The sequence below is a fragment of the Salmo salar genome, chromosome 01, assembly GCF_965601325.2.
Source record: "Salmo salar chromosome 01, fSalSal1, whole genome shotgun sequence".
NCBI lineage: Eukaryota > Metazoa > Chordata > Actinopteri > Salmoniformes > Salmonidae > Salmo > Salmo salar.
The window spans coordinates 151645720-151669427 of NC_138291.1; the positions used below are offsets into that span (position 1 = coordinate 151645720).

Sequence of the window (23708 nt, forward strand, 5' to 3'; positions counted from 1 at the left end):
AGGCTGACAGACAGACAGACAGACAGACAGACAGACAGACAGACAGACAGACAGACAGACAGACAGACAGACAGACAGACAGACAGACAGACAGACAGACAGACAGACAGACAGACAGACAGACAGACAGACAGACAGACATCTAGCTAGCTAGCCAACTAGATAACAGATTGACAGAAAACACAGAAAGACAACACACACACACACACACACACATACACACACACACACAGAGAGAGACAGAAACCCACAGAGACAAAAACACACAGATAGACAGTTCGGCAGACAAACTGTACAAAGCCCCACAGACAGACAGACAGCCCCACAGACAGGCAAACAGTCAGCTCCATAGACAGACAGACAGACAGACAGACAGACAGACAGACAGACAGACAGACAGACAGACAGACAGACAGACAGACAGACAGACAGACAGACAGACAGACAGACAGACAGACAGACAGACAGACAGACAGACAGACAGACACTGGCAGTTGAGGGGAGGAGGAGTAGAGAGAGACAGACCTGCTTGCATGGAGCGGCGTGCAGCGGTCTCACCGTGTGGTTGGCTCCGGGGCAGTTGATCCAGCAGGTGCTGTCGAAGCGGAAGCCATCCGTGCACTGATACATGCCGTGGAAGATGGCAGGCGGAGGGTCACAGGTCACCGGCTCGCACGCTCCCTCCAGCCAGCTGCCGTCTTCTGTGCACTGACGCTTAAAGGCTCGCCTGAGATAAGGAGGGGATAAGAGTTTAGACAAAGCCAAAGACCAAGACAAAGTTTCTTGGGTTGAGATGAGTGGAACTTAATTGACAGGACAAAGACTAGAGACATACTCCATGTTAAAAGGATGGGATAAGTGAAGTAAAGAGTTGAACAGGATCAATTGGATCAAGTCCATTTCAAACCCAGTCAATTGAACTGAGTCTGGGATTTTGAATGAAAATGGAATTGACCCCGACTGTGAGTCACTTTATATTCACAACAGCATGTGGGTGGTTGGTCACCTCTTGGGCTTGTTGGTGACATGGTAGCCCGGCTTGCACTTGTACTTGCAGAGGGAGCCCACTTTGAGGCCCGTGTCGTTGCAGCGCTTGGTCTGCAGCATGGCGTTGGGCACGTGGGGTGGGGCCGGACAGCGCAGCTCACACAGTGCCTCAGGGAATGACCACAGACCATCCTCCAGACACGTCAGAGTGTTGTTAGAACCTGGGGGAAGAGGGGGGTGGGAGAAGGGGAAATGGGAGGGAGAGGTAGTGAGGTAGGAGGAGATGTAAACAGGGTAGAGATGGAAGGAGAGAAAGGGAGAGAGGGGTGGGAAATTGGAGAAACAAATAGTTGAACAAAGCAAATAATATAAAAGGGATATAAAAGATATCCCATGAATCTGCCAGCTAAGAACAGTACTGTAGAATACATTAGCTGTTCTGAATTCATTTCACACAGCCAAAACCCAAACCACTCACCTACGAGCTGGGCAGGCTCCCTGCATTGGAAAGTGCTCCTCCTGCCATAGGTAGTTCCCTCAGGGAAGTTAAAGTTGGCTGGGTGGACGTGGTACTTGTCTGGTAGACCACAGTCTACGGGCTCACACGACACCTGCTTATTCCACTTACCATCTGCACAGGTGATGGTCACTGTTGAGTCCGACTGGAGTGAGGGGAGACATTAGAAAAATTGTGAAAATTGGGACAAGACACACATGGCTGCAAGCTCACATATACACACATACACAAGAATGCAAATACACACAAGTACACACGAACACACACACACATACACACACAACCCCACCCAGTACAGTACATACTGCACACTCACACAGACAAACAATACGACACACAAACACAGTATGTCTGTCAATTTAGCGTTTGCTCAACAAATCATTGTAACACAACAGAGCCAAGCAGTTCTTAAATGTCACTGACTTAACTGACTGGGATTTGTCAGCGGCTCAGGTAACTGATGATGAGAACCCAGTCAACAGAGCTGACATCCAACTACTGTATAATCATCCTAATGCAAACCACATTTAGTCCGGGGGAGGGGACACTTTCCACCAGAGCCAGTACACAGGGGATTATCCCCAACTCCACATGGGGAGGATGGATTCATGGCCTGTTTTGATCCCAGCACAGCATTGTGTGGTCGGAATACCAACTGCGGAGAAATGTTGGCACCTTTCGCTTCAGCGAACACTGTTATTCAGAAGAGCCGCTGGACTGAGACAACATCCGGACAGGCAGACGCACCAGCGCAAGCAAGCACGCACACACACTCAGAGGCCCAAACACAGACACATACATATATATATATATATACATATATATTATATATATATATATATATATATATATATATATATATATATACTGCTCAAAAAAATAAAGGGAACACTTAAACAACACATCCTAGATCTGAATGAAAGAAATAATCTTATTAAATACTTTTTTCTTTACATAGTTGAATGTGCTGACAACAAAATCACGCAAAAATAATCAATGGAAATCCAATTTATCAACCCATGGAGGTCTGGATTTGGAGTCACACTCAAATTTAAAGTGGAAAACCACACTACAGGCTGATCCAACTTTGATGTAATGTCCTTAAAACAAGTCAAAATGAGGCTCAGTAGTGTGTGTGGCCTCCACGTGCCTGTATGACCTCCCTACAACGCCTGGGCATACTCCTGATGAGGTGGCGGATGGTCTCCTGAAGGATCTCCTCCCAGACCTGGACTAAAGCATCCGCCAACTCTTGGACAGTCTGTGGTGCAACGTGGCGTTGGTGGATGGAGCGAGACATGATGTCCCAGATGTGCTCAATTGGATTCAGGTCTGGGGAACGGGTGGGCCAGTCCATAGCATCAATGCCTTCCTCTTGCAGGAACTGCTGACACACTCCAGCCACATGAGGTCTAGCATTGTCTTGCATTAGGAGGAACCCAGGGCCAACCGCACCAGCATATGGTCTCACAAGGGGTCTGAGGATCTCATCTCAGTACCTAATGGCAGTCAGGCTACCTCTGGTGAGCACATGGAGGGCTGTGCGGCCCCCAAAGAAATGCCACCCCACACCATGACTGACCCACCGCCAAACCGGTCATGCTGGAGGATGTTGCAGGCAGCAGAACGTTCTCCACGGCGTCTCCAGACTCTGTCACGTCTGTCACGTGCTCAGTGTGAACCTGCATTCATCTGTGAAGAGCACAGGGCACCAGTGGTGAATTTGCCAATCTTGGTGTTCTCTGGCAAATGCCAAACGTCCTGCACGGTGTTGGGCTGTAAGCGCAACACCCACCTGTGGACGTCGGGCCATCATACCACCCTCATGGAGTCTGTTTCTGACCGTTTGAGCAGACACATGCACATTTGTGGCCTGCTGGAGGTCATTTTGCAGGGCTCTGGCAGTGCTCCTCCTGCTCCTCCTTGCACAAAGGCGGAGGTAGCGGTCCTGCTGCTGGGTTGTTGCCCTCCTACGGCCTCCTCCACGTCTCCTGATGTACTGGCCTGTCTCCTGGTAGCGCCTCCATGCTCTGGACACTACGCTGACAGACACAGCAAACCTTCTTGCCACAGCTCGCATTGATGTGCCATCCTGGATGAGCTGCACTACCTGAGCCACTTGTGTGGGTTGTAGACTCCGTCTCATGCTACCACTAGAGTGAAAGCACCGCCAGCATTCAAAAGTGACCAAAACATCAGCCAGGAAGCATAGGAACTGAGAAGTGGTCTGTGGTTACCACCTGCAGAACCACTCCTTTATTGGGGGTGTCTTGCTAATTGCTGTTGTCTATTCCATTTGCACAACAGCATGTGAAATTTATTGTCAATCAGTGTTGCTTCCTAAGTGGACAGTTTGATTTCACAGAAGTGTGATTGACTTGGAGTTACATTGTGTTGTTTAAATGTTCCCTTTATTTTTTGGAGCAGTGTATATATATATACACACACACACACACACACTCAGAGGCCCAAACATAGACATATATATCACACACACACACACACACACACACACACACACACACACACACACACACACACACACACACACACACACACACACACCACACACACACACACACACACACACACACACACACAGATAAATACAACTGCAGGTACCCACACAAATACTTTCTATTGAGTGGTTGGAATTACAAGGTTCTATCTGCTTTTTTACCTAAATGTAGTTCTGTACAATGTTCTCTACCTAGCAAATATTGTACTCCAAACCCCAATCATGTTGTTAAGTAAAAAAAAAAAGAAGATACAAATTGCTGACACCATTCAAACCAATGAGGGTTTGATCCTTTAAAGCCAATTATTTCAGAAACCTTATAATTCTAAGGTCATGCGGTCTGTTGTTCATAAAAATGACAATAAGTTGTTCTGTTTACAGCCGATACTTAGCAGCAGCAGTGAATTAAGGACACAATAAGACTTCATGCATTCCTGCTGTAAATAAGGGGTCATTTTTGGACCGCAATTTAGGAATGATTTCAAAGAGACACTGTCTTTCAAGCAGTAACACTTTGTATTTACTTAACCTTTTATAACACAAGAAAATTGTTTAAATGGCCCAAAGTACATTTTTGTATGTTTTGCCACATATTCATTCAAAGTGTTGTGTTTCTGTGATATTCAGAGCCTGAGAAGTTGGCGATTGAGCTGATCTGACATACCAGTATGACCTAAAATGGCCACCATTATGGGGCTATAGGTGAAATGGGCACTGGTGCCATCATACTTTTAGTTCTAACAGTGGAAAGGCTATGGGCTATCAACTCAGTTTCAATTGCATCTGAAAGATGAGACTCTCAACTTGGTATAGAGACATTGGAAGCTAATTATGTATTTCCATTTTTGAGTTATTTTTGAGTTATAGTGGTTGCCACGCCCCCCAGAGGCAAAATATGGGGTGGCTCCATATTTATATTTTTTCAGGGTACAAACATCTACCTCTGTGCTAAATGTGGTGCTTTTATCACAAACTGCACTACTGAGTCAACATTTTCAGTTTAGCCACTCTTAACATTCAGAAGGATCAACATTTAACCCTAACTTCTAATATTTCAGAAGGACCAACATTTAACCCTAACTCCTAATATTTCAGAAGGACCAACATTTAACCCTAACTCCTAATATTTCAGAAGGACCAACATTTAAAAGGGTTCAACATCCTAAAAGGGTTATTTGGCCGTCACCATAGGAGTACCCTTTAAAGAAACCTTTTGGGTTCCAGGTAGAACCCTTTCCACAGAGGGTTCTACCTGGAATCAAAACAGGTTCTACCTGGAACTAAAAGGGTTCTGCTATGGGGACAATAGAAGAACCCTTTTGGAACCCTTTTTTCTAAGAGTGTAGTAACTGAACTCAGTTCCATCTTCAACATGTTGGGTTTATAGAAACCTGGTATATGGGTTTCTTCCCCTTTAATTACATACCCTGCCATTCAAAAGTTTGAGGTCACTTAGAAATGTCCTTGTTCTTGAAAGAAAAGCACATTTTTGTCCATTAAAATAACATCAAATTGATAAGAAATACTGGAAATGGCAGATTTTTTATGGAATATCGACATAGGCGTACATTTGCCCATTATCAGCAACCCTCACTCCTGTGTTCCAATGGCACGTTGTGTTAGCAAATCCAAGTTTATCGTTTTAAAAGGCATATTTATAATTAGAAAACCATTTTGCAATTATATTAGCACAGCTGAAAACTGTTGTGCTCATTAAAGAAGCAATAAAACTGTCCTTCTTTAGACTAGTTGAGTATCTGGAGCATCAGCATTTCTGGGTTTGATTACAGACTCAAAATCGACAGAAACAAAGGACTTTCTTCTGAAACTCGTCAGTCTATTCTTGTTCTGAGAAATGAAGGCTATTCCATGCGAGAAATTGCCAAGAAACTGAAGATCTCATACAATGCTGTGTACTACTCGCTCCACAGAACAGAACAGTCTGAACACTTTCCGAATGCACGGTGAACACTCATACTATGACTAAAAGCTGGTGTTGATAGGTCCAATTGTGTATCTGTGTGTGTATATGTATGTGTGTGTGTGTGTGTGTGTGTGTGTGGGGGGGGGGGGGGGGGGGGGGGGTTATGACTGTGTATGCTCAAGTGTGTATACAGTTTGTGTATGTGGAGTTTCCTTCTTTAAAATCTTTACAGCTGCCTGACTCACCTCCAGAGTGGATTTAACAACCCTGGCTACCGGGCCTAACTCAAGCCAGACAGACAGACAAACACTTCTTACGTAGTCGGTTCCTCTCCTTGTTCGGGCGACGTTCGGCGGTCGACGTCACCGGTCTTCTAGCCATCGCCGATCCACCTTTCATTTTCCATTTGTTTTGGCTTGTCTTCCCACACACCTGGTTTCAATTCCATCAATTACATGTTGTGTATTTAACCCTCTGTTCCCCCCATGTTCTTGTCCGGTATTGTTTATTGTAAGTGCTTCTGCACGTTATGTCTGGTGTGAGTTGGGTTTTGTACCCATTTATTGATTGTTCTGTTTCCGGTGGTTTTTATTATTAAACTGCGCCGTTGGTTTTTGCTCTCCTGCGTCTGACTTCTCTGCCGCCAGTACGCACCCCTTACAGAATATCGGACCAAACTTATGGAGTCAGCAGGAGCAGGTACCCCGGGTATAGGGGTGGAGGAGCGCGTCCGGGAGCACGCAGCAATGCTCCACCATCTTGGCACCGCCATGGACTGCGTTGTCCAGACAATGGATCGCTGGGAGAGACAGGGAGTTCTCCCAGCGCCTCCACCAGCACAGCCGGGGTCTCCACTTCGCGCCCCTCCTTCTCCTGGTCCCAATGGGATTCGTCTCTCCCTTCCCCAGGAATACAATGGGACGGCTGCAAACTGCCAGGGGTTCCTCTTGCAGGTGGACTTATTCCTGGCAACCGTCCACCCTGCTCCTTGAGAGGGTGTCCGCCCTTGTCTCGTGCCTCACCAGGAAAGCCCTGGAGTGGGCCAACGCCGTGTGGAGAGAGGGAGATGCGGCGTTGGACCAGTTTGAGGAGTTCATCCGCCGCTTCCGGGCAGTCTTCGACCACCCGCCCGAGGTTAGAGTGGCGAGTGAACGCCTATTCCATCTGAGGCAGGGGACAAGGAGCGCCCAGGAGTTCGCCCTGAAGTTTCAGACCCTGGCTGCCGGCGTGGGATGGAACGACAGGGCCCTGATCGACCATTATTGCTGCAGTCTGCGCGAGGACGTCCGTCAGGAGTTGGCCTGCAGAGACACCACCCTCACGTTCGACCAGCTGGTGGACCTGTCCATCCGGCTGGATAACCTGCTGGCTGCCCGCGGATGTTCAGATTGGGGTCTGTTGGTTCCATCCCCCTGCACCCCCTCTCCGGTACCCATGGAGCTGGGAGGGGCGGTGCGCAGGGAGACCGGAGGCGGTTCCAGCTCGTGCACCATCTGTGGCCGCAGAGGTCACACTGCCGGTTGGTGCCGGTTCCTCTGGGCATCGAGGCAGCAGGCAGGGCGCTCTGGCGTCACCCCAGGTGAGCTGGCACCATTCTCACCCAGAGCCCGCTGTCGCACATATGTTTGTGTATGTCACTTTTTTTCCCTGCATTCCCAGCATAAGGCGCTCGTCGATTCAAGCGCAGCTGGGAAATTTATAGACAGATCGTTCGCCCATAGTTTAGGGATCACCATTGTTCCCGTGGCTGTGCCTTTCCCCGTTCACTCCTTAGATAGTCGACCATTAGGGTCAGGGTTGATCAGGGAGGTCACCGCTCCTCTGGGCATGGTGACGCAGGGGGGGTCACAAGGAGAGAATTAGTCTCTTCCTTATTGACTCTCCTGCATTTCCCGTGGTGCTAGGCTTACCCTGGTTAGTTTGTCATGACCCCACTGTTTCTTGGCCACAGAGGGCTCTCACGGGGTGGTCGCGAGAGTGCTCGGAGAGGTGTTTAGGGGTTTCCGTTGGTGCGACTATGGTGGAGAGTCCAGACCAGGTCTCCACCGTGCGCATTCCACCTCGCCAGGCAAGGTGGACCATGTTTTTCACCCGTTTTTTGTTTACCCTTTCCTACAGACCAGGCTCCCAGAACGTGAAGGCAGACGCATTGTCCCGGCTGTATGACACAGAGGAGCGGCCCATGGATCCCACTCCCATACTCCCCGCCTGCTGCCTGGTGGCGCCGGTAGTGTGGGAGCTGGACGCGGACATTGAGCAGGGTTTACGTGCAGAGCCCACTCCCGTCCAGTGTCCCGCTGGGCATCTGTACGTCCCGTCTGCTGTTCGTGACCGGTTGATCTATTGAGCCCACACATCACCCTCCTCTGCTCATCCTGTGATCGGTCGGACACTGCGCTGTTTGAGCGGGAGGTACTGGTGGCCTACCTTGGCTAAGGATGTGAGGGTTTATGTTTCCTCCTGCTCGGTGTGCGCCCAGTGTAAGGCTCCTAGGCACCTGCCCAGAGGGAAGCTATACCCCTTACCCTTTCCACAACGGCCTTGGTCGCACCTGTCGGTGGATTTTCTAACCGATCTCCCCCCCCTCACAGGGTAACACCGCGATCCTGGTCGTTGTGGATCGGTTCTTGAAGTCCCGTCGTCTCCTCCCTCTGCCCGGTCTCCCCACAGACTGCGGCCTTGTTTATGCATGTCTTCCGGAACTACGGGGTGCCTGAGGATATACTGTCTGATCGAGGTCTCCAATTTACGTCTAGAGTCTGGAAGGGGTTCATGGAACATCTGGAGGTCTCGATCAGCCTTACTTCAGGGTTTCACCCCGAGAGTAATGGGCAGGTGGAGAGAGTAAACCAGGATGTGGGCAGGGTCCTGTGGTCCTATTGCCAGGACCGGCTGGGGGAGTGGGCGGTGTTCGTGCCCTGGGACGAGATGGCACAGAACTCGCTTCGCCACTCCTCCACTAACCTCTCTCCCTTCCAGTGCGTACTGGGGTACCAGCCGGTTCTGGCACCTTGGCATCAGATTCAGACCGAGGCTCCTGCGGTGGATGGCTGGTTCAGGCGCGCAGAGGAGACATGGGAAGCTGTCCGTGTTCACCTTCAGCGGGCCGTGCTGTGCCAAACCGCCACTGCAGTGAGGACCGGGTCTGGCTCTCGACCCGAAACCTGCCCCTCCGCCTGCCCTGCCGGAAGCTGGGTCCACGGTTTGTGGGGCCATTTAACTTTTTGGGGATAGGGGGCAGAATTCGGAATTTTGGATGAAAAGCGTGCCCAAAGTAAACTGCCTGCTCCTCAGGCCCAGAAGCTAGGATATGCATAAAGAAGAAACACTCCAAAGTTTCTAAAACTGTTAAAATTATGTCTATGAGTATAACATAACTTATTTGGCAGGCGAAACCCTGAGGACAAACCATCCAGGATTTTTTATTTTTGAGGTGACAGTGTTTTCAATAAGTTTTCTATGTGGATCTAGATTTCTAAGGCACTTGCTTGCAGTTCCTATCGCTTCCACTGGATGTCAACAGTCTTTAGAAATTGGTTGATGTTTTTATTTTGAGTAATGAAGAAGTATGGCTGTTCAGAACGAGTCTAGTGTACTGTTGTGGTTGGGGCGAGCGACCTGAAAGCTTGCTCCACTTTGTTTTCGTCCGGTATTGAACACAGTTTATCCCGTCTTAAATTTTATTGATTATTTACGTAGAAAAATACCTAAAGTTGTATTAGGAAAGTTGTTTGAAATGTTTGGATCAAGATTACAGGTAACTTATTAGATATTTTGTAGTCATGTTGCGCGAGTTGGAACCGGTGTTTTTCTGATTCAAACGTGCCAAATAAATGGACATTTTGGAGATATAACGATGGAATTTATCGAACAAAAGGACCATTTATGATGTTTATGGGACATATTGGAGTGCCAACAGAAGAAGATCTTCAAAGGTAAGGCATGAATTATATCGTTATTTCTGAGTTTTGTGTCACGCCTGGCGGGTTGAATTATAATTGTCATGTGTTTGTTTGATGGGGTGCTGTCCTCAGATAATAGCATGGTTTGCTTTCGCTGTAAAGCCTTTTTGAAATCTGACATGGTGGCTAGATTAACAAGAAGTTAAGCTTTAATTTGGTGTATTGCTCTTGTGAATGTATGAAAGTTAAATATTTCTAATAATTTTTTTGAATTTTGCGCTCTGCCATTTCCCCAGATGTTGTCGAAACGTTCCGCTAGCGGAACCCCTAGCCGTAAAAAGTCCTGAGGAGAGTGAACGAGGTTTGTTATAGGTTACAGCTTCCCCCCGATTACTGTATTAACCCCTCGTTCCATGTGTCTCTCCTCAGACCGGTGGTGGCTGGCCCGCTCCAGGAGTCTGAGGTGCGGGAGGTTCCTCCGCCCCCTCTGGACATCGTGGGGGCCCCGGCGTACTCCGTTCGCTCCATACTGGATTCGAGGCGTCGGGCGAGGGGCCTTCAGTATCTCGTGGAGTGGGAGGGTTACGGTCCGGAGGAAAGGTGCTGGGTTCCGGTCGAGGACGTGTTGGACCCTTTAATGCTGCAGGAGTTCCACCGTCTTCGTCCGGATCGCCCTGCGCCTCGCCCTCCGGGTCGTCCCCAAGGCCGGTGTCGACTCGCGGCTAGAGCTGCGCGTCAAGGGGGGGGGTACTGTCACGACTTCCTCCGAAGTCGGTCCCTCTCCTTGTTCGGGCGACGTTCGGCGGTCGACGTCACCGGTCTTCTAGCCATCACCGATCCACCTTTCATTTTCCATTTGTTTTGGCTTGTCTTCCCACACACCTGGTTTCAATTCCATCAATTACATGTTGTGTATTTAACCCTCTGTTCCCCCCCATGTCCTTGTCCGGTATTGTTTATTGTAAGTGCTTGTGCACGTTATGTCTGGTGTGCGTCGGGTTTTGTACCCATTTATTGATTGTTCTGTTTTCCTGTGATTGAAAAAAAAAATGCTCCGTTGGAAACACAGTTTTTGCTCTCCTGCGTCTGACTTCTCTGCCGCCAGTACGCACCCCTTACAGACACACAGCTCCAACCCTCCTCATCTCAACCCACCTAACCTTACTCAGGATGACACTTCATACAGTATAACATATCTGTTTAGAGTTCAGCTAGGATCATACAGAACTAGGGTTGAAAAATGCAGGTAACTTTCCAAAAGTTTGCAGGTTTTCCAGAAATCCTGGATGGACAATTCCAGAATTCCTGCTTCCATTCACTTCTGATTCCAGGAATATTCCACCTGGGATTTCTGGAAAACCTGTGCATTTTGGGAAAGTTAATGGAATTTTGTAACACTACACAAAACTAACTGTACTGCTGGCATCTCTGACAGGACTATGTAGCCACTCCAAGCAGATACTCCAGTGATGTTTCCTTGTTGCACCGATCCTCATCTTAATCACCACCTGCATTTCCCTACAAAACATCTACATGTAGTAGTATCAGACAGTTGTACGTTATTGTATACTACCTGGAAGCAATGTGCCCTTTCAGGTAAACAGTTGAGAGTGTGGTCATTTGTCTTGTTGTTCATCTTGCCTTAATAGTTAGTCCAGGAGTTTTTCCTTGGCCATGTGACCTGATCAGGAAACACTACTGGCCCAACTTCTAACACACAAACACACCCTCAGCTGTCAATCATCATCAGCACCCTGACCTTGTCGCCTCATAAAACACATTGAGGCTCACTCAATTTAAAGCGCTACATTTCCCAGGGTAGATAAAATCTGGACCTTTCAGCACCACTCGCCTTGAGACCTGCAGCGTGTCCACACGAAAGGCTAAAGTATGTCTGCTGCTCGCTCTCGCTCTCTCACATGTACAATCCCCCCACCCCCTCACCACACACACAGGCTTTCCCCGGAGACATCTGGGACACAAACGGATTGCATTATAAAACCTCAAATACACAAATAGACATGGGGGTACAGATTGTTTTGGAGATAGCATCAGAACCACCTTGATAGTTCCCAGAACCACCTTGACACCGGTGAAGCAAAAATGTAATCGGCTAATGAAAGGAGATAGGATTGTGCTTTGTGCTGCACTTTTCAACCTCATAGTCTACAGGGACCAGGGGGAGGGGGGGGGGGGGGGGGAAGAGGAGAGGAACTCATTGTACTGTCCCCAAGTAACGAAAAGGGAGGGAAGTGAGCTGAAGTTCTGTCTCTTTCTATTTCTCTCTCCCCTCTCTCTCCCCCCTCTCTCTCTCCCCTCTCTCCCCCACACTAACCCTCTCAAGGAGATCCTTCAATCCTTCATCCTGAAGCGCGTTACCGTTGACATATTAATCAACATTATGACCTGTCAATCAAACATAATGCCGTTACAAGTGTGATGGTCAGATGGTAATGAAGTGAATCTGTCAGAGTTGACACATGCAGACACAATCGTAGGCTGGTAGTAACATGTTTCGTTGTGTAATAGACCTGAACAGCTTGTGTCCCAAATGGGCCATTTTGCATACACCAACATGCTGTTCAACTGAAATGAGCCGCATCATGCTTGTTGGTGCATACGCATATGGATGTAGTGTTGACATGCTAATAGAGAAACAACATACAGTCGGGTCTGAAATTATTGACACTCTTGATAAAGACAAGCATTAATGACTGTATTAAATAAATAATTCAAATATTGAGTTATATTGTATACAAAAAAAATGGGAAATTATATTATACTAATACAATTTCTAGGAGAAATAGGTTTTGTTTAACAGGTTATATTTTCTTCTCAAAAAGGTAGGATTCAGAAGAGGGCAGTCCATAAGTGCTGACGAAGGATATCAAGGATCTGGAAGGGTTCTAGAAACAGGCTCAGCTCCGTTATCCTCGCAAGGTGAGGTACTGAAAACAGGGCTGTCAATCATTTTGAACCCTATCCATTTTGAACCCTAACCGTAACATTTTATTTTTTTACAAATTAAACTTACTAAACAAAATATATTTATCTGAGCAATTGAATTAGTATTAAATAATATAATTTCCCAATTTTTTGGAGCTTACAATATAGCTCTCTCTCTGTGTCTCATTCCCCACACCTTCTGTCTCTTCCTCTTTCCCCCCACCTTCGGTCTCTGTCTCTTCCCCCCCACCCTCTCTCTCAGTCTCTCCCCCCCACCCTCTCTCTCTGTCTCTCCCCCCACCCTCTCTCTCTGTCTCTTTCCCCCCACTCTCTCTCTGTCTCTCCCCCCACCCTCTCTCTCTGTCTCTTTCCCCCCACCTTCGGTCTCTGTCTCTTCCCCCCCCACCCTCTCTCTCAGTCTCCCCCCCCCACCCTCTCTCTCTGTCTCTCCCCCCACCCTCTCTCTCTGTCTCTTTCTCCCCCACGTTCTCTCTCTGTCTCTCCCCCCCACCCTCTCTCTCTGTCTCTCCCCCCACCCTCTCTCTCTGTCTCTCCCCCCCACCCTCTCTCTCTGTCTCTCCCCCCACCCTCTCTCTCTGTCTCTCCCCCCCACCCTCTCTCTCTGTCTCTCCCCCCACCCTCTCTCTCTGTCTCTTTCCCCCCACTCTCTCTCTGTCTCTTTCCCCCCACCCTCTCTCTCTGTCTCTTCCCCACCACCCTCTTTCTCTGTCTCTTTCCCCCCACCCTCTCTCTCTGTCTCTTCCCCCCACCCGCTCTCTCTGTCTCTTTCCCCCCCACCCTCTCTCTCTGTCTCTTTCCCCCCCACCCTCTCTCTGTCTCTTTCCCCCACCCTCTCTCTCTGTCTCTTCCCCACCACCCTCTTTCTCTGTCTCTTTCCCCCCACCCTCTCTCTCTGTCTCATTCCCCCCACCCTCTCTCTCTGTCTCTTTCCCCCCCACCCTCTCTCTGTCTCTTCCCCACCACCCTCTCTCTCTGTCTCTGTCTCCCCCACCACCCTCTCTCTCTGTCTCTTCCCCCCACCCGCTCTCCATGTCTCTTCCCCTCCACCCTCTCTCTGTCTCTTTCCCCCCCACCCTCTCTCTCTGTCTCTTTCCCCCCCACCCTCTCTCTGTCTCTTTCCCCCACCCTCTCTCTCAGTCTCTTCCCCCCACCCTCTCTCAGTCTCTTTCCCCACCACCATCTCTCTCTGTCTCTTTCCCCCATCCTATATCCCTGTCTCTTCCCCCCCACCGTCTCTCTCTGTCTCTTTCCCCCACCCTCTCTCTTTGTCTCTTTCCCCCACCCTCTCTCTTTGTCTCTCCCCCCCACCCTCTCTCTCTGTCTCTTCCCCCCACCCTCTCTCTTTGTCTCTTTCCCCCACCCTCTCTCTTTGTCTCTTTCCCCCACCCTCTCTCTTTGTCTCTTTCCCCCACCCTCTCTCTTTGTCTCTCCCCCCCACCCTCTCTCTCTGTCTCTTCCCCCCACCCTCTCGCTCTGTCTCTTTCCCCCCACCTTCTCTCTGTCTCTTTCCCCCACCCTCTCTCTCTTTCCACCACCCTCTCTCTCTGTCTCTTCCCCCCACCTTCTCTCTCAGTCTCTTTCCCCCTTCTCTTACCCCCCACCCTCTCTCTCTGTCTCTTTCCCCCCACTCTCTCTTTCTGTCTCTTTCCCACCCACCCTCTCTATCTCAATTCACAGTAAACATTACACTCACAAAAGTTCCAAAATAATAAAGACATAACAAATGTCATATTATGTGCAAATAGTAAAAGTACTATAGGGAAAATAAATAAACATAAATATGGGTTGTATTTACAGTGGTGTTTGTTCTTCACTAGTTGCCCTTTTCTTGTGGCAACAGGTCACAAATCGTGCTGCTGTGATGGCACAATGTGGTATTTCACCCAATAGATATGGGAGTTTAACAAAATTGGGTTTGTTTTCAAATTCTTTGTTTATCTGTGTAATCTGAGGGAAATATGTGTCTCTAATATGGTCATACATTTGGCAGGAGTTTAGGAAGTGCAGCTCAGTTTCCACCTCATTTTGTGGGCAGTGTGCACATAGCCTGTCTTCTCTTGAGACTCAGGTCTGCCTACGGCAGCCTTTCTCAATAGCAAGGCTATGTTCACTGAGTCTGTACATAGTCAAAGCTTTCCTTAAGTTTGGGTCAGTCAGTGGTCAGGTATTCTGCCACTGTGTACTCTCTGTTTAGGGCCAAATAGCATTCCGTTTTCTCTGTTTTTTTGTTAATTCTTTCCCATGTGTCAAGTGCATATTTTTGTTTTCTCATGATTTGGTTGGGTCTAATTCTGTTGCTGTCCTGGGGCTCTGTGGGGTCTGTTTGTGTTTGTGAACAAATCCCTAGGACCAGCTTGCTTAGGGGACTCTTCTCAGGTTCATCTCTCTGTAGGTGATGGCTTTGTTATGGAAGGTTTGGGAATTGCTTCCTTTTAGGTGGTTGTAGAATTGAATGGCTCTTTTCTGGATTTTGATCATTAGCGGGTTTCAGCCTAATTCTGCTCTGCATGCATTATTTGGTGTTTTACATTGTACACGGAGGATATTTTAGCAGAATTCTGCATGCAGAGTCTCAATTTGGTGTTTGCCCCATTTTGTGAATTCTTGGTTGGTGAGCAGACCCCAGACCTCACAACCATAAAGGGCAATGGGTTCTATAACTGATTAAAGTATTTTTAGCCAGATCCCAATTGGTATGTCAAATTTTATGTTCCTTTTGATCGCATAGAAGGCCCTTCTTGCCTTGTCTCTCAGGTCATTCACAGCTTTGTGGAAGTTACCTGTGGTGCTGATGTTTAGGCCGAGGTATGTATTGTTTTTTGTGTGCTCTAGGGCAAAGGTATGTAGATAGTTATTTGTATTTGTGGTCCTGGCAACTGGACCTTTTTTGAAACACCATTATGTTTGTCTTACTGAGATTTACTGTCAGGGCCCAGGTCTGACAGAATCTGCGCAGAAGATCTAGGTGCTGCTGTAGGCACTCTTTGTAGACATTTGACTTCAGATTCTAGTAAGGTGTCTCTCTCTCTCTCTCTCTCTCTCTCTCTCTCTCTCTCTCTGAGGTTTTATTGGCATGGGAAACATATGTTTACATAGCCAAAACTAGTGAAAAAGATAATAAACAAAAGTGAAATAAACAAATAATTAACAGCAAACGTTACACTCACAAAAGTTGTAAAACAATACAGACATTTAAAATGTCATATTATGTATGTATACAGTGCTGCAAATAGTTAATGTAGAAAAGGGAAAAGAAATAAACATCTCCCTCTCGGTCTCCGTGTGTGTGTGTGTTTTAGGGAGCATTAATTGATTAGCTTGCAGGTCTGTTAACAGAGCCTGGGAGGCCGATAACGTGTTGGTGCTGTTGTCTTTACAGGCCCTCTGTGGGAGTGAATGGGTTTACTGTGTGACTGTGAACTAACTGACTATGAGCCCTCTGTGGGAGTGAATGGGTTTACTGTGTGGCTGTGAACTAACTGACTATGAGCCCTCTGTGGGAGTGAATGGGTTGACTGTGTGGCTGTGAACTAACTGTTATGAGCCCTCCGTGGGAGTGAATGGGTTTACTGTGTGACTGTGAACTAACTGACTATGAGCCCTCTGTGGGAGTGAATGGGTTTACTGTGTGGCTGTGAACTAACTGACTATGAACCCTCTGTGGGAGTGAATGGGTTGACTGTGTGGCTGTGAACTAACTGACTATGAGCCCTCTGTGGGAGTGAATGGGTTGACTGTGTGGCTGTGAACTAACTGACTATGAGCCCTCTGTGGGAGTGAATGGGTTGACTGTGTGGCTGTGAACTAACTAATATGAGCCCTCTGTGGGAGTGAATGGGTTTACTGTGTGGCTGTGAACTAACTGACTATGAACCCTCTGTGGGAGTGAATGGGTTTACTGTGTGACTGTGAACTAACTGACTATGAGCCCTCTGTGGGAGTGAATGGGTTTACTGTGTGACTGTGAACTAACTGACTATGAGCCATCTGTGGGAGTGAAGGGGTTGACTGTGTGGCTGTGAACTAACTAACTAAGAGCCCTCTGTGGGAGTGAATGGGTTTACTGTGTGGCTGTGAACTAACTGACTATGAGCCCTCTGTGGGAGTGAATGGGGTTTACTGTGTGACTGTGAACTAACTAACTAAGAGCCCTCTGTGGGAGTGAATGGGTTGACTGTGTGGCTGTGAACTAACTGACTATGAGCCCTCTGTGGGAGTGAATGGGTTTACTCTGTGACTGTGAACTAACTGACTATGAGCCCTCTGTGGGAGTGAATGGGTTGACTGTGTGGCTGTGAACTAACTGACTATGAGCCCTCTGTGGGAGTGAATGGGTTTACTCTTTGACTGTGAACTAACTGACTATGAGCCCTCTGTGGGAGTGAATGGGTTGACTATGTGGCTGTGAACTAACTAAGAGCCCTCTGTGGGAGTGAATGGGTTGACTGTGTGGCTGTGAACTAACTGACTATGAGCCCTCTGTGGGAGTGAATGGGTTTACTCTGTGACTGTGAACTAACTGACTATGAGCCCTCTGTGGGAGTGAATGGGTTTACTGTGTGGCTGTGAACTAACTAAGAGCCCTCTGTGGGAGTGAATGGGTTTACTGTGTGACTGTGAACTAACTAAGAGCCCTCTGTGGAAGTGAATGGGTTGACTGTGTGCCTGTGAACTAACCTGATTGTTTGGGGTGCTTTGTGTGTCTGCATGCTTCTGTGTTTTAGTGTTTTGTGTGCCAATGTCTGTGCTCCTCATCTGTTGAGTGTCTAGTGTGGGGGTTGATACTACATGAAGTGGATGCTGAGATGTCTTGGTAACCAGAAAGCTCTTTCTCCAGTAATGTGAGAAATGTTAACACGTATGTCATAGGGTAACTTTTTTCTTGCCCGCTACACAGTGTCGTAATGAAAAGTAGCTGCAGTGTAATTCATCTCAGCAAACACCACATACATATCCATTAAATACACACACATACAGACGTTAGAAAGACATGGAGTATCTGGACAGTGCTGTGTCTAGTTGTGGTATCTGTGCTCTGTGAGCATGACTTCACTGTGCGAGTGGGGAGGGGGGGGGGAGTGAAGGAGGGAGGGAGGGAGGCAGGCAGGCAGGCGGAGAGGGAGGGAGGGAGGGATGGAGGAAGGGGGCCGCAGTGAGCAGAGAGTACCTGGTGATATCATCGTCCCAGTGGAGCAGAAACACATAGCCATTGTTGCAGGTGATGGTGCAGCGCAGAAAGACTAAACATATATAGTGTGTGTGTGTGTCTGTGTGCGAGTATGCGCGTATGTGTGTGTGTGTGTGTGTATACACGTGAACGTGCATGTGCCTTTGTCCATCGTGTGTGTGTGTGTGTGTGTGTGTGTGTGTGTGTGTGTGTGTGTGTGTGTGTGTGTGTGTGTGTGTGTGTGTGCATAAAGCAGGGAGAAGGAAGGAAGGAGGAGGTGTCTAGCTAGCTACCTGGGCTTGACATGATGTCATCCTCCCAGTGGGTTTACACTGCCAAGCTGCTGTTGCAGGTGAAGAATATGGCTAGTGTGTGTGTGTGTGTGTGTGTGTGTGTGTGTGTGTGTGTGTGTGTGTGTGTGTGTGTGTGTGTGTGTGTGTGTGTGTGTGTGTGTGTGTGTGTGTGTGTGTGTGTGTGTGTGTGTATACCTGGGTCTTGATGATGTCATCGTCTCTGTGGACCTGCAGGACGTAGCCAGAGTTACAGGTGATGGTGCAGCGAGCTCCGTTGAAGAAGCCCAGACTGCTGCACTTGAGCTCTGCATTGCGGATCAGCGGCTCCTGGCAGTCGATGGCCTCACATGAGTAATGGACACAACTAGAGAAGGAGGGGTACACACAAACACATGGATGAATTATTTAGTACCAGTATAATCATAAACATAGTAGCTAAATATAAACTGCCCATATGAGGTATGTTGTACAGTATAAATGATACAACTAGAGCAGGGAAGAACATACAAAGAAGAAACAGGATCACAGTGTAGCTACATCCACAGCCAGACACAGCCAACTTAAATTCACAGTGGGTAGAACACCCATACAGTACAATATAAAGTACAAACGCTCACAACCACACTGTCTCAACACAACCACAGCCACACTGTCTCAACACAACCACAACCACAACCACACTGTCTCAACACACAACCACACTGTCTCAACACAACCACAACCACAACCACAACCACACTGTCTCAACACACAACCACACTGTCTCAACACACACACAACCACACTGTCTCAACAAACACACAACCACAACCACACTGTCTCAACACAACCACACTGTCTGGTTGTGTGTTGAGACAGTGTGGTTGTGGTTGTGTTGAGACAGTGTGGCTGTGGTTGTGTTGAGACAGTGTGGCTGTGGTTGTGTTGAGACAGTGTGGCTGTGGTTGTGTTGAGACAGTGTGGTTGTGTGTTGAGACATTGTGGTTGTTGTTGTGTGTGTGTTGAGACAGTGTGGTTGTGTTGAGACAGTGTGGTTGTGGTTGTGTGTTTGTTGAGACACAACAACAACCACAATGTCTCAACACACAACCACACTGTCTCAACACAACCACAGCCACACTGTCTCAACACAACCACAACCACACTGTCTCAACACACAACCACACTGTCTCAACACACACACAACCACACTGTCTCAACAAACACACAACCACAACCACAATGTCTCAACACAACCACACTGTCTCAACAAACACACAACCACAACCACACTGTCTCAACACACAACCACACTGTCTCAACACAACCACAGCCACACTGTCTCAACACAACCACAGCCACACTGTCTCAACACAACCACAACCACACTGTCTCAACACACAACCACACTGTCTCAACACACACACAACCACACTGTATCAACTAGAGGTCAACCGATTAATCGGAATGGCAGATTAATTAGGGCCGATTTCAAGTTTTCGTAACAATCGGTAATCGGCATTTTTGGACACCGATTATGGCCGATTACATTGCATTCCACGAGGAGACTGCGTGGCAGGCTGACTACCTGTTATGCGAGTGCAGCAAGGAGCAAAGGTAAGGTGCTAGCTAGCATTAAACCTATCTTATAAAAAACTATCTATCTTAACTAATCACTAGTGGTCACTAGTGGTTGATGATATTACTAGGTTAACTAGCTTGTCCTGCGTTGCATATAATCGATGCGGTGCCTGTTAATTTATCATTGAATCACAGCCTACTTCGCCAAACGGGTGATTTAACAAGCGCATTCGCGAAAAAAGCACCGTCATTGCACCATTGTGTACCTAACCATAAACATCAATGCCTTTCTTAAAATCAATACACAAGTATATATTTTTAAACCTGCATATTTAGTTAATATTGCCTGCTAACATGAATTTCTTTTAACTAGGGAAATTGTGTCACTTCTCTTGCATTCAGTGCAAGCAGAGTCAGGGTATATGCAGCCGTTTTGGCCGCCTGGCTCGTTGCGAACTGTGTGAAGACCATTTCTTCCTAACAAAGGCCGTAATTAATTTGCCAGAATTATACATAATTATGACATAACATTGAAGGTTGTGCAATGTAAGAGCAATATTTAGACTTAGGGATGCCACCCGTTAGATAAAATACGGAACGGTTCCGTATTTCACTGAAAAAATAAATGTTTTGTTTTCGAAATGATAGTTTCCGGATTTGACCATATTAATGACTTAAGGCTTGTATTTCTGTGTGTTTATGATATTATAATTAAGTCTATGATTTGATAGAGCAGTCTGACTGAGCGGTGGTAGGCAGCAGCAGGCCCGTAAGCATTAATTCAAACCACTTTCCTGCATTTGCCAGCAGCTCTTCACTGTGCTTCAAGCATTGCGCTGTTTATGACTTCAAGCCTATCAACTCCCGAGATTAGGCTCGCAATACTAAAGTACCTATTAGAACATCCAATATTCAAAGGTATAGGAAATCCAATGGTATAGAGAGAAATAGTCCTATAATAACTATAACCTTGTCACGATCGTCGTACAGAGCGGACCAAGGCGCAGCTCTCTATGGTCAGGGAGTGACAGTACGCCCCCCCAAAGGTGCAGACTCCGGCCGCAAAAGCTGAAACCAGATGGGGAGGGTGGGGGGGTGACTAATGTCGGCGGCGGCTCCGGTGCGGGTCGTAGCCCCTGCCCAGACCCCGGATCTGGCCATGGTGCCGGGCTGAACACCGTGCCTGGACTGGGCATCGGCGTAGAGGAAGGCTCCGGCCTTGGAGCGGTACTGGATGCCGTGCCTGGACTGGGCACCGGCGCAGAGGAGGGCTCCAGCCATGGAGCCGGGTTGGCCGCCGTGCCTAGACTGGGCACCGGTGCAGAGGAAGGCTGCGGCCATGGAGCGGGACTAGATGCCGTGCCTGGACTGGGCACCAGCACAGAGGAGGGCTCCGGCCATGGAGCTGGGTTGGACGCCGTGCCTGGACTGGGCACCGGCGCAGAGGAAGGCTCTGGCCTTGGAGCTAGACAGGACACCGTGCCTGGACTGGACATCGGCGCAGAGGAAGGCTCCAACCATGGAGTGGGACTGGACACCGTGCCTGGACTGGGCACCGGCGCAGAGGAAGGCTCCGGCCTTGGAGCGGGACTGGACGCCGTGCCTGGACTGGGCACCGGTGCAGAGGAGGGCTCCTGCCATGGAGCGGTACTGGACACCGTGCCTGGACGCCGTGCCTGGAGGCCGTGCCTGGACGCCGTGCCTGGACGCCGTGCCTGGACTGGGCACCGGCGCAGAGGAAGGCTCCTGCCAGGGAGAGGGACTGGACACCGTGCCTGGACTGGGCATCGGCACAGGTTGCACCGGACTGATGACACGCTCCTCAGGTCGAATACGTGGAGTCGGCACAGGACGTACCGGACTGGGGAGGCGCACTAGAGGCCTGGTGCGTGGAGCCGGCACAGGTGGCACCGGACTTGTGACACGCACTTCAGGGCGAGTGCAGGGAGCTGGCACAGGACTTACCGGACTGGGGAGGTGCACTGGAGGCCTGGTGCGTGGAGCCGGCACAGGTGGCACCGGACTGGTGACACACACTTCAGGGAGGGGGCGGGAAGCCGGCACTGGAGGCCTGGTGCGTGGAGCCGGCACAGGTGGCACCGGACTGGTGACACGCACTTCAGGATGAGTGTGGGGAGCTGGCACAGGACTCACCAGACTGCTGACAGGCTCTTCAGGTCGAATGTTGTGCAGAACACACCTGCACAACATCTCTCTCCTCTCTCTCTCTCCCAACTTCTCCATCGCCTCCCTGACGGTCACTGGCTCTTCAGGACAAGTGCGGGGAGCCGGCACAGGACGTACCGGGCTGATAACACACTCCTCAAAACGCCTGCGCTGCAGCATACTCCTAGCCAACATCATTCTCCGATATCCCTCCTCACACTGCTCCATCGACTCCCAAGCGGGCTCTGGCTCTCTCCTTGGCTCGGCCGACCACCCTTCGTGCCCCCCACCCAAAAAAACTTGGGGTTTCTGTGGCCGCGGGCCCCGGCGTCGGCGCTGTCCTTCCTGAGTCCTCTGCAACTCCCGCCAAGGAAGGGTCTCGTGTCCTCCCATGATTTCTTCCCAGGTCCAAAACTCCTTTACCTCCGTCACACGCTGCTTGGTCCTTGTGAGGTGGGATATTCTGTCACGATCGCCGTACAGAGTGGACCAAGGCGCAGTGTGAGTTGAGTTCCACATAATTTTAATTCACAGTGAAACAACAAAAACAACAAAACATCCAACCAACGTGAAGTACAGTGCGCACATAGGCACTAACTGAAACAATATCCCACAAAGCAGGTGGGAGAAAGGGCTTCCTAAATATGATCCCCAATTAAGAGGCAACGATTACCAGATGCCTCTAATTGGGAGCCATACAACTCACCAACATATAAATAGAATGACTAGAACACCCCCCTAGTCACGCTCTGACCTAAACACCAAAGAGAACCAAGGGCTCTCTATAGTCAGGGCGTGACAAACCTAAAACTTCTTACCCGGGAATATGGAAGACTCATGTTAAAAGGAACCACCAGATTTCATATGTTCTGAGCAAGGAACTTAAACGTTAGCTTTTTTACATGGCACATATTGCACTTTTACTTTCTTCTCCAACACTTTGTTTTTGCATTATTTAAACCAAATTGGGTATGTTTTATTATTTATTTGAGACTAAATTGATTTTATTGATGTATTATATTAAGTTAAAATAAGTGTTCATTCAGTATTGTTGTAATTGTCATTATTACAAATATATACATAAAGATCGGCCGATGAATCAGTATCGGCTTGTTTTGGCCATCCAATAATCGGTACCGGTATCGGTGCTGAAAAATCATAATCGGTCGACCTCTAGTCTCAACAGAACCACACTGTCTCAACATATCCACACTGTCTCAACACAACCACAACCACACTGCCAAACTGTCTCAACACACACAGAACAACAACCACACTGTCTCAACCCACATACAACCACACTGTCTAAACACACACACAACCACAGTCTCAACACAACCACACTGTCTCAACACAACCACAAGCACTCTGTCTAAACACAACCACACTATCTCAACTTACACACAACCACACTCTCAACACACTCACAACCACACTGTCTCAACACACACACAACCACACTGTCTCAACAGACACACAACTACAGTCTCAACACAACCACAACCACACTGTCTCAAAACAACCACACTGTCTCAACACAACCACTCTGTCTAAACACAACCACACTGTCTCAACACACACACACTACCACACTGTCTCAACACAACCACAACCACATTGTCTCAACACAACCACACTGTCTCAACACAACCACAACCACACTGTCTCAACACAACCACACTGTCTCAACACAACCACTCTGTCTAA

At 48.5% G+C, this 23708-nt stretch overlaps 1 protein-coding gene across 2 annotated transcripts in view; it reads right to left on the reverse strand.

Annotated features, from left to right (window-relative positions):
- The window catches only part of LOC106565903 (pappalysin-1), a 126289-nt gene that overhangs the window by 25730 nt on the left and 76851 nt on the right, over window positions 1-23708 (reverse strand). Inside the window, exons 14-17 of one of the 2 annotated variants that reach the window (XM_045691089.2) lie at window positions 18471-18639; window positions 1466-1649; window positions 1007-1208; window positions 559-727 (exon numbers count right to left, since the gene is read on the reverse strand). In XM_045691089.2, the coding sequence (XP_045547045.1) occupies window positions 559-727; window positions 1007-1208; window positions 1466-1649; window positions 18471-18639 (724 nt within the window). Of the gene's footprint in view, window positions 1-525; window positions 728-1006; window positions 1209-1465; window positions 1650-18470; window positions 18640-23708 lie in introns of both variants that reach the window. The other variant, XM_045691078.2, reaches the window with a different exon arrangement.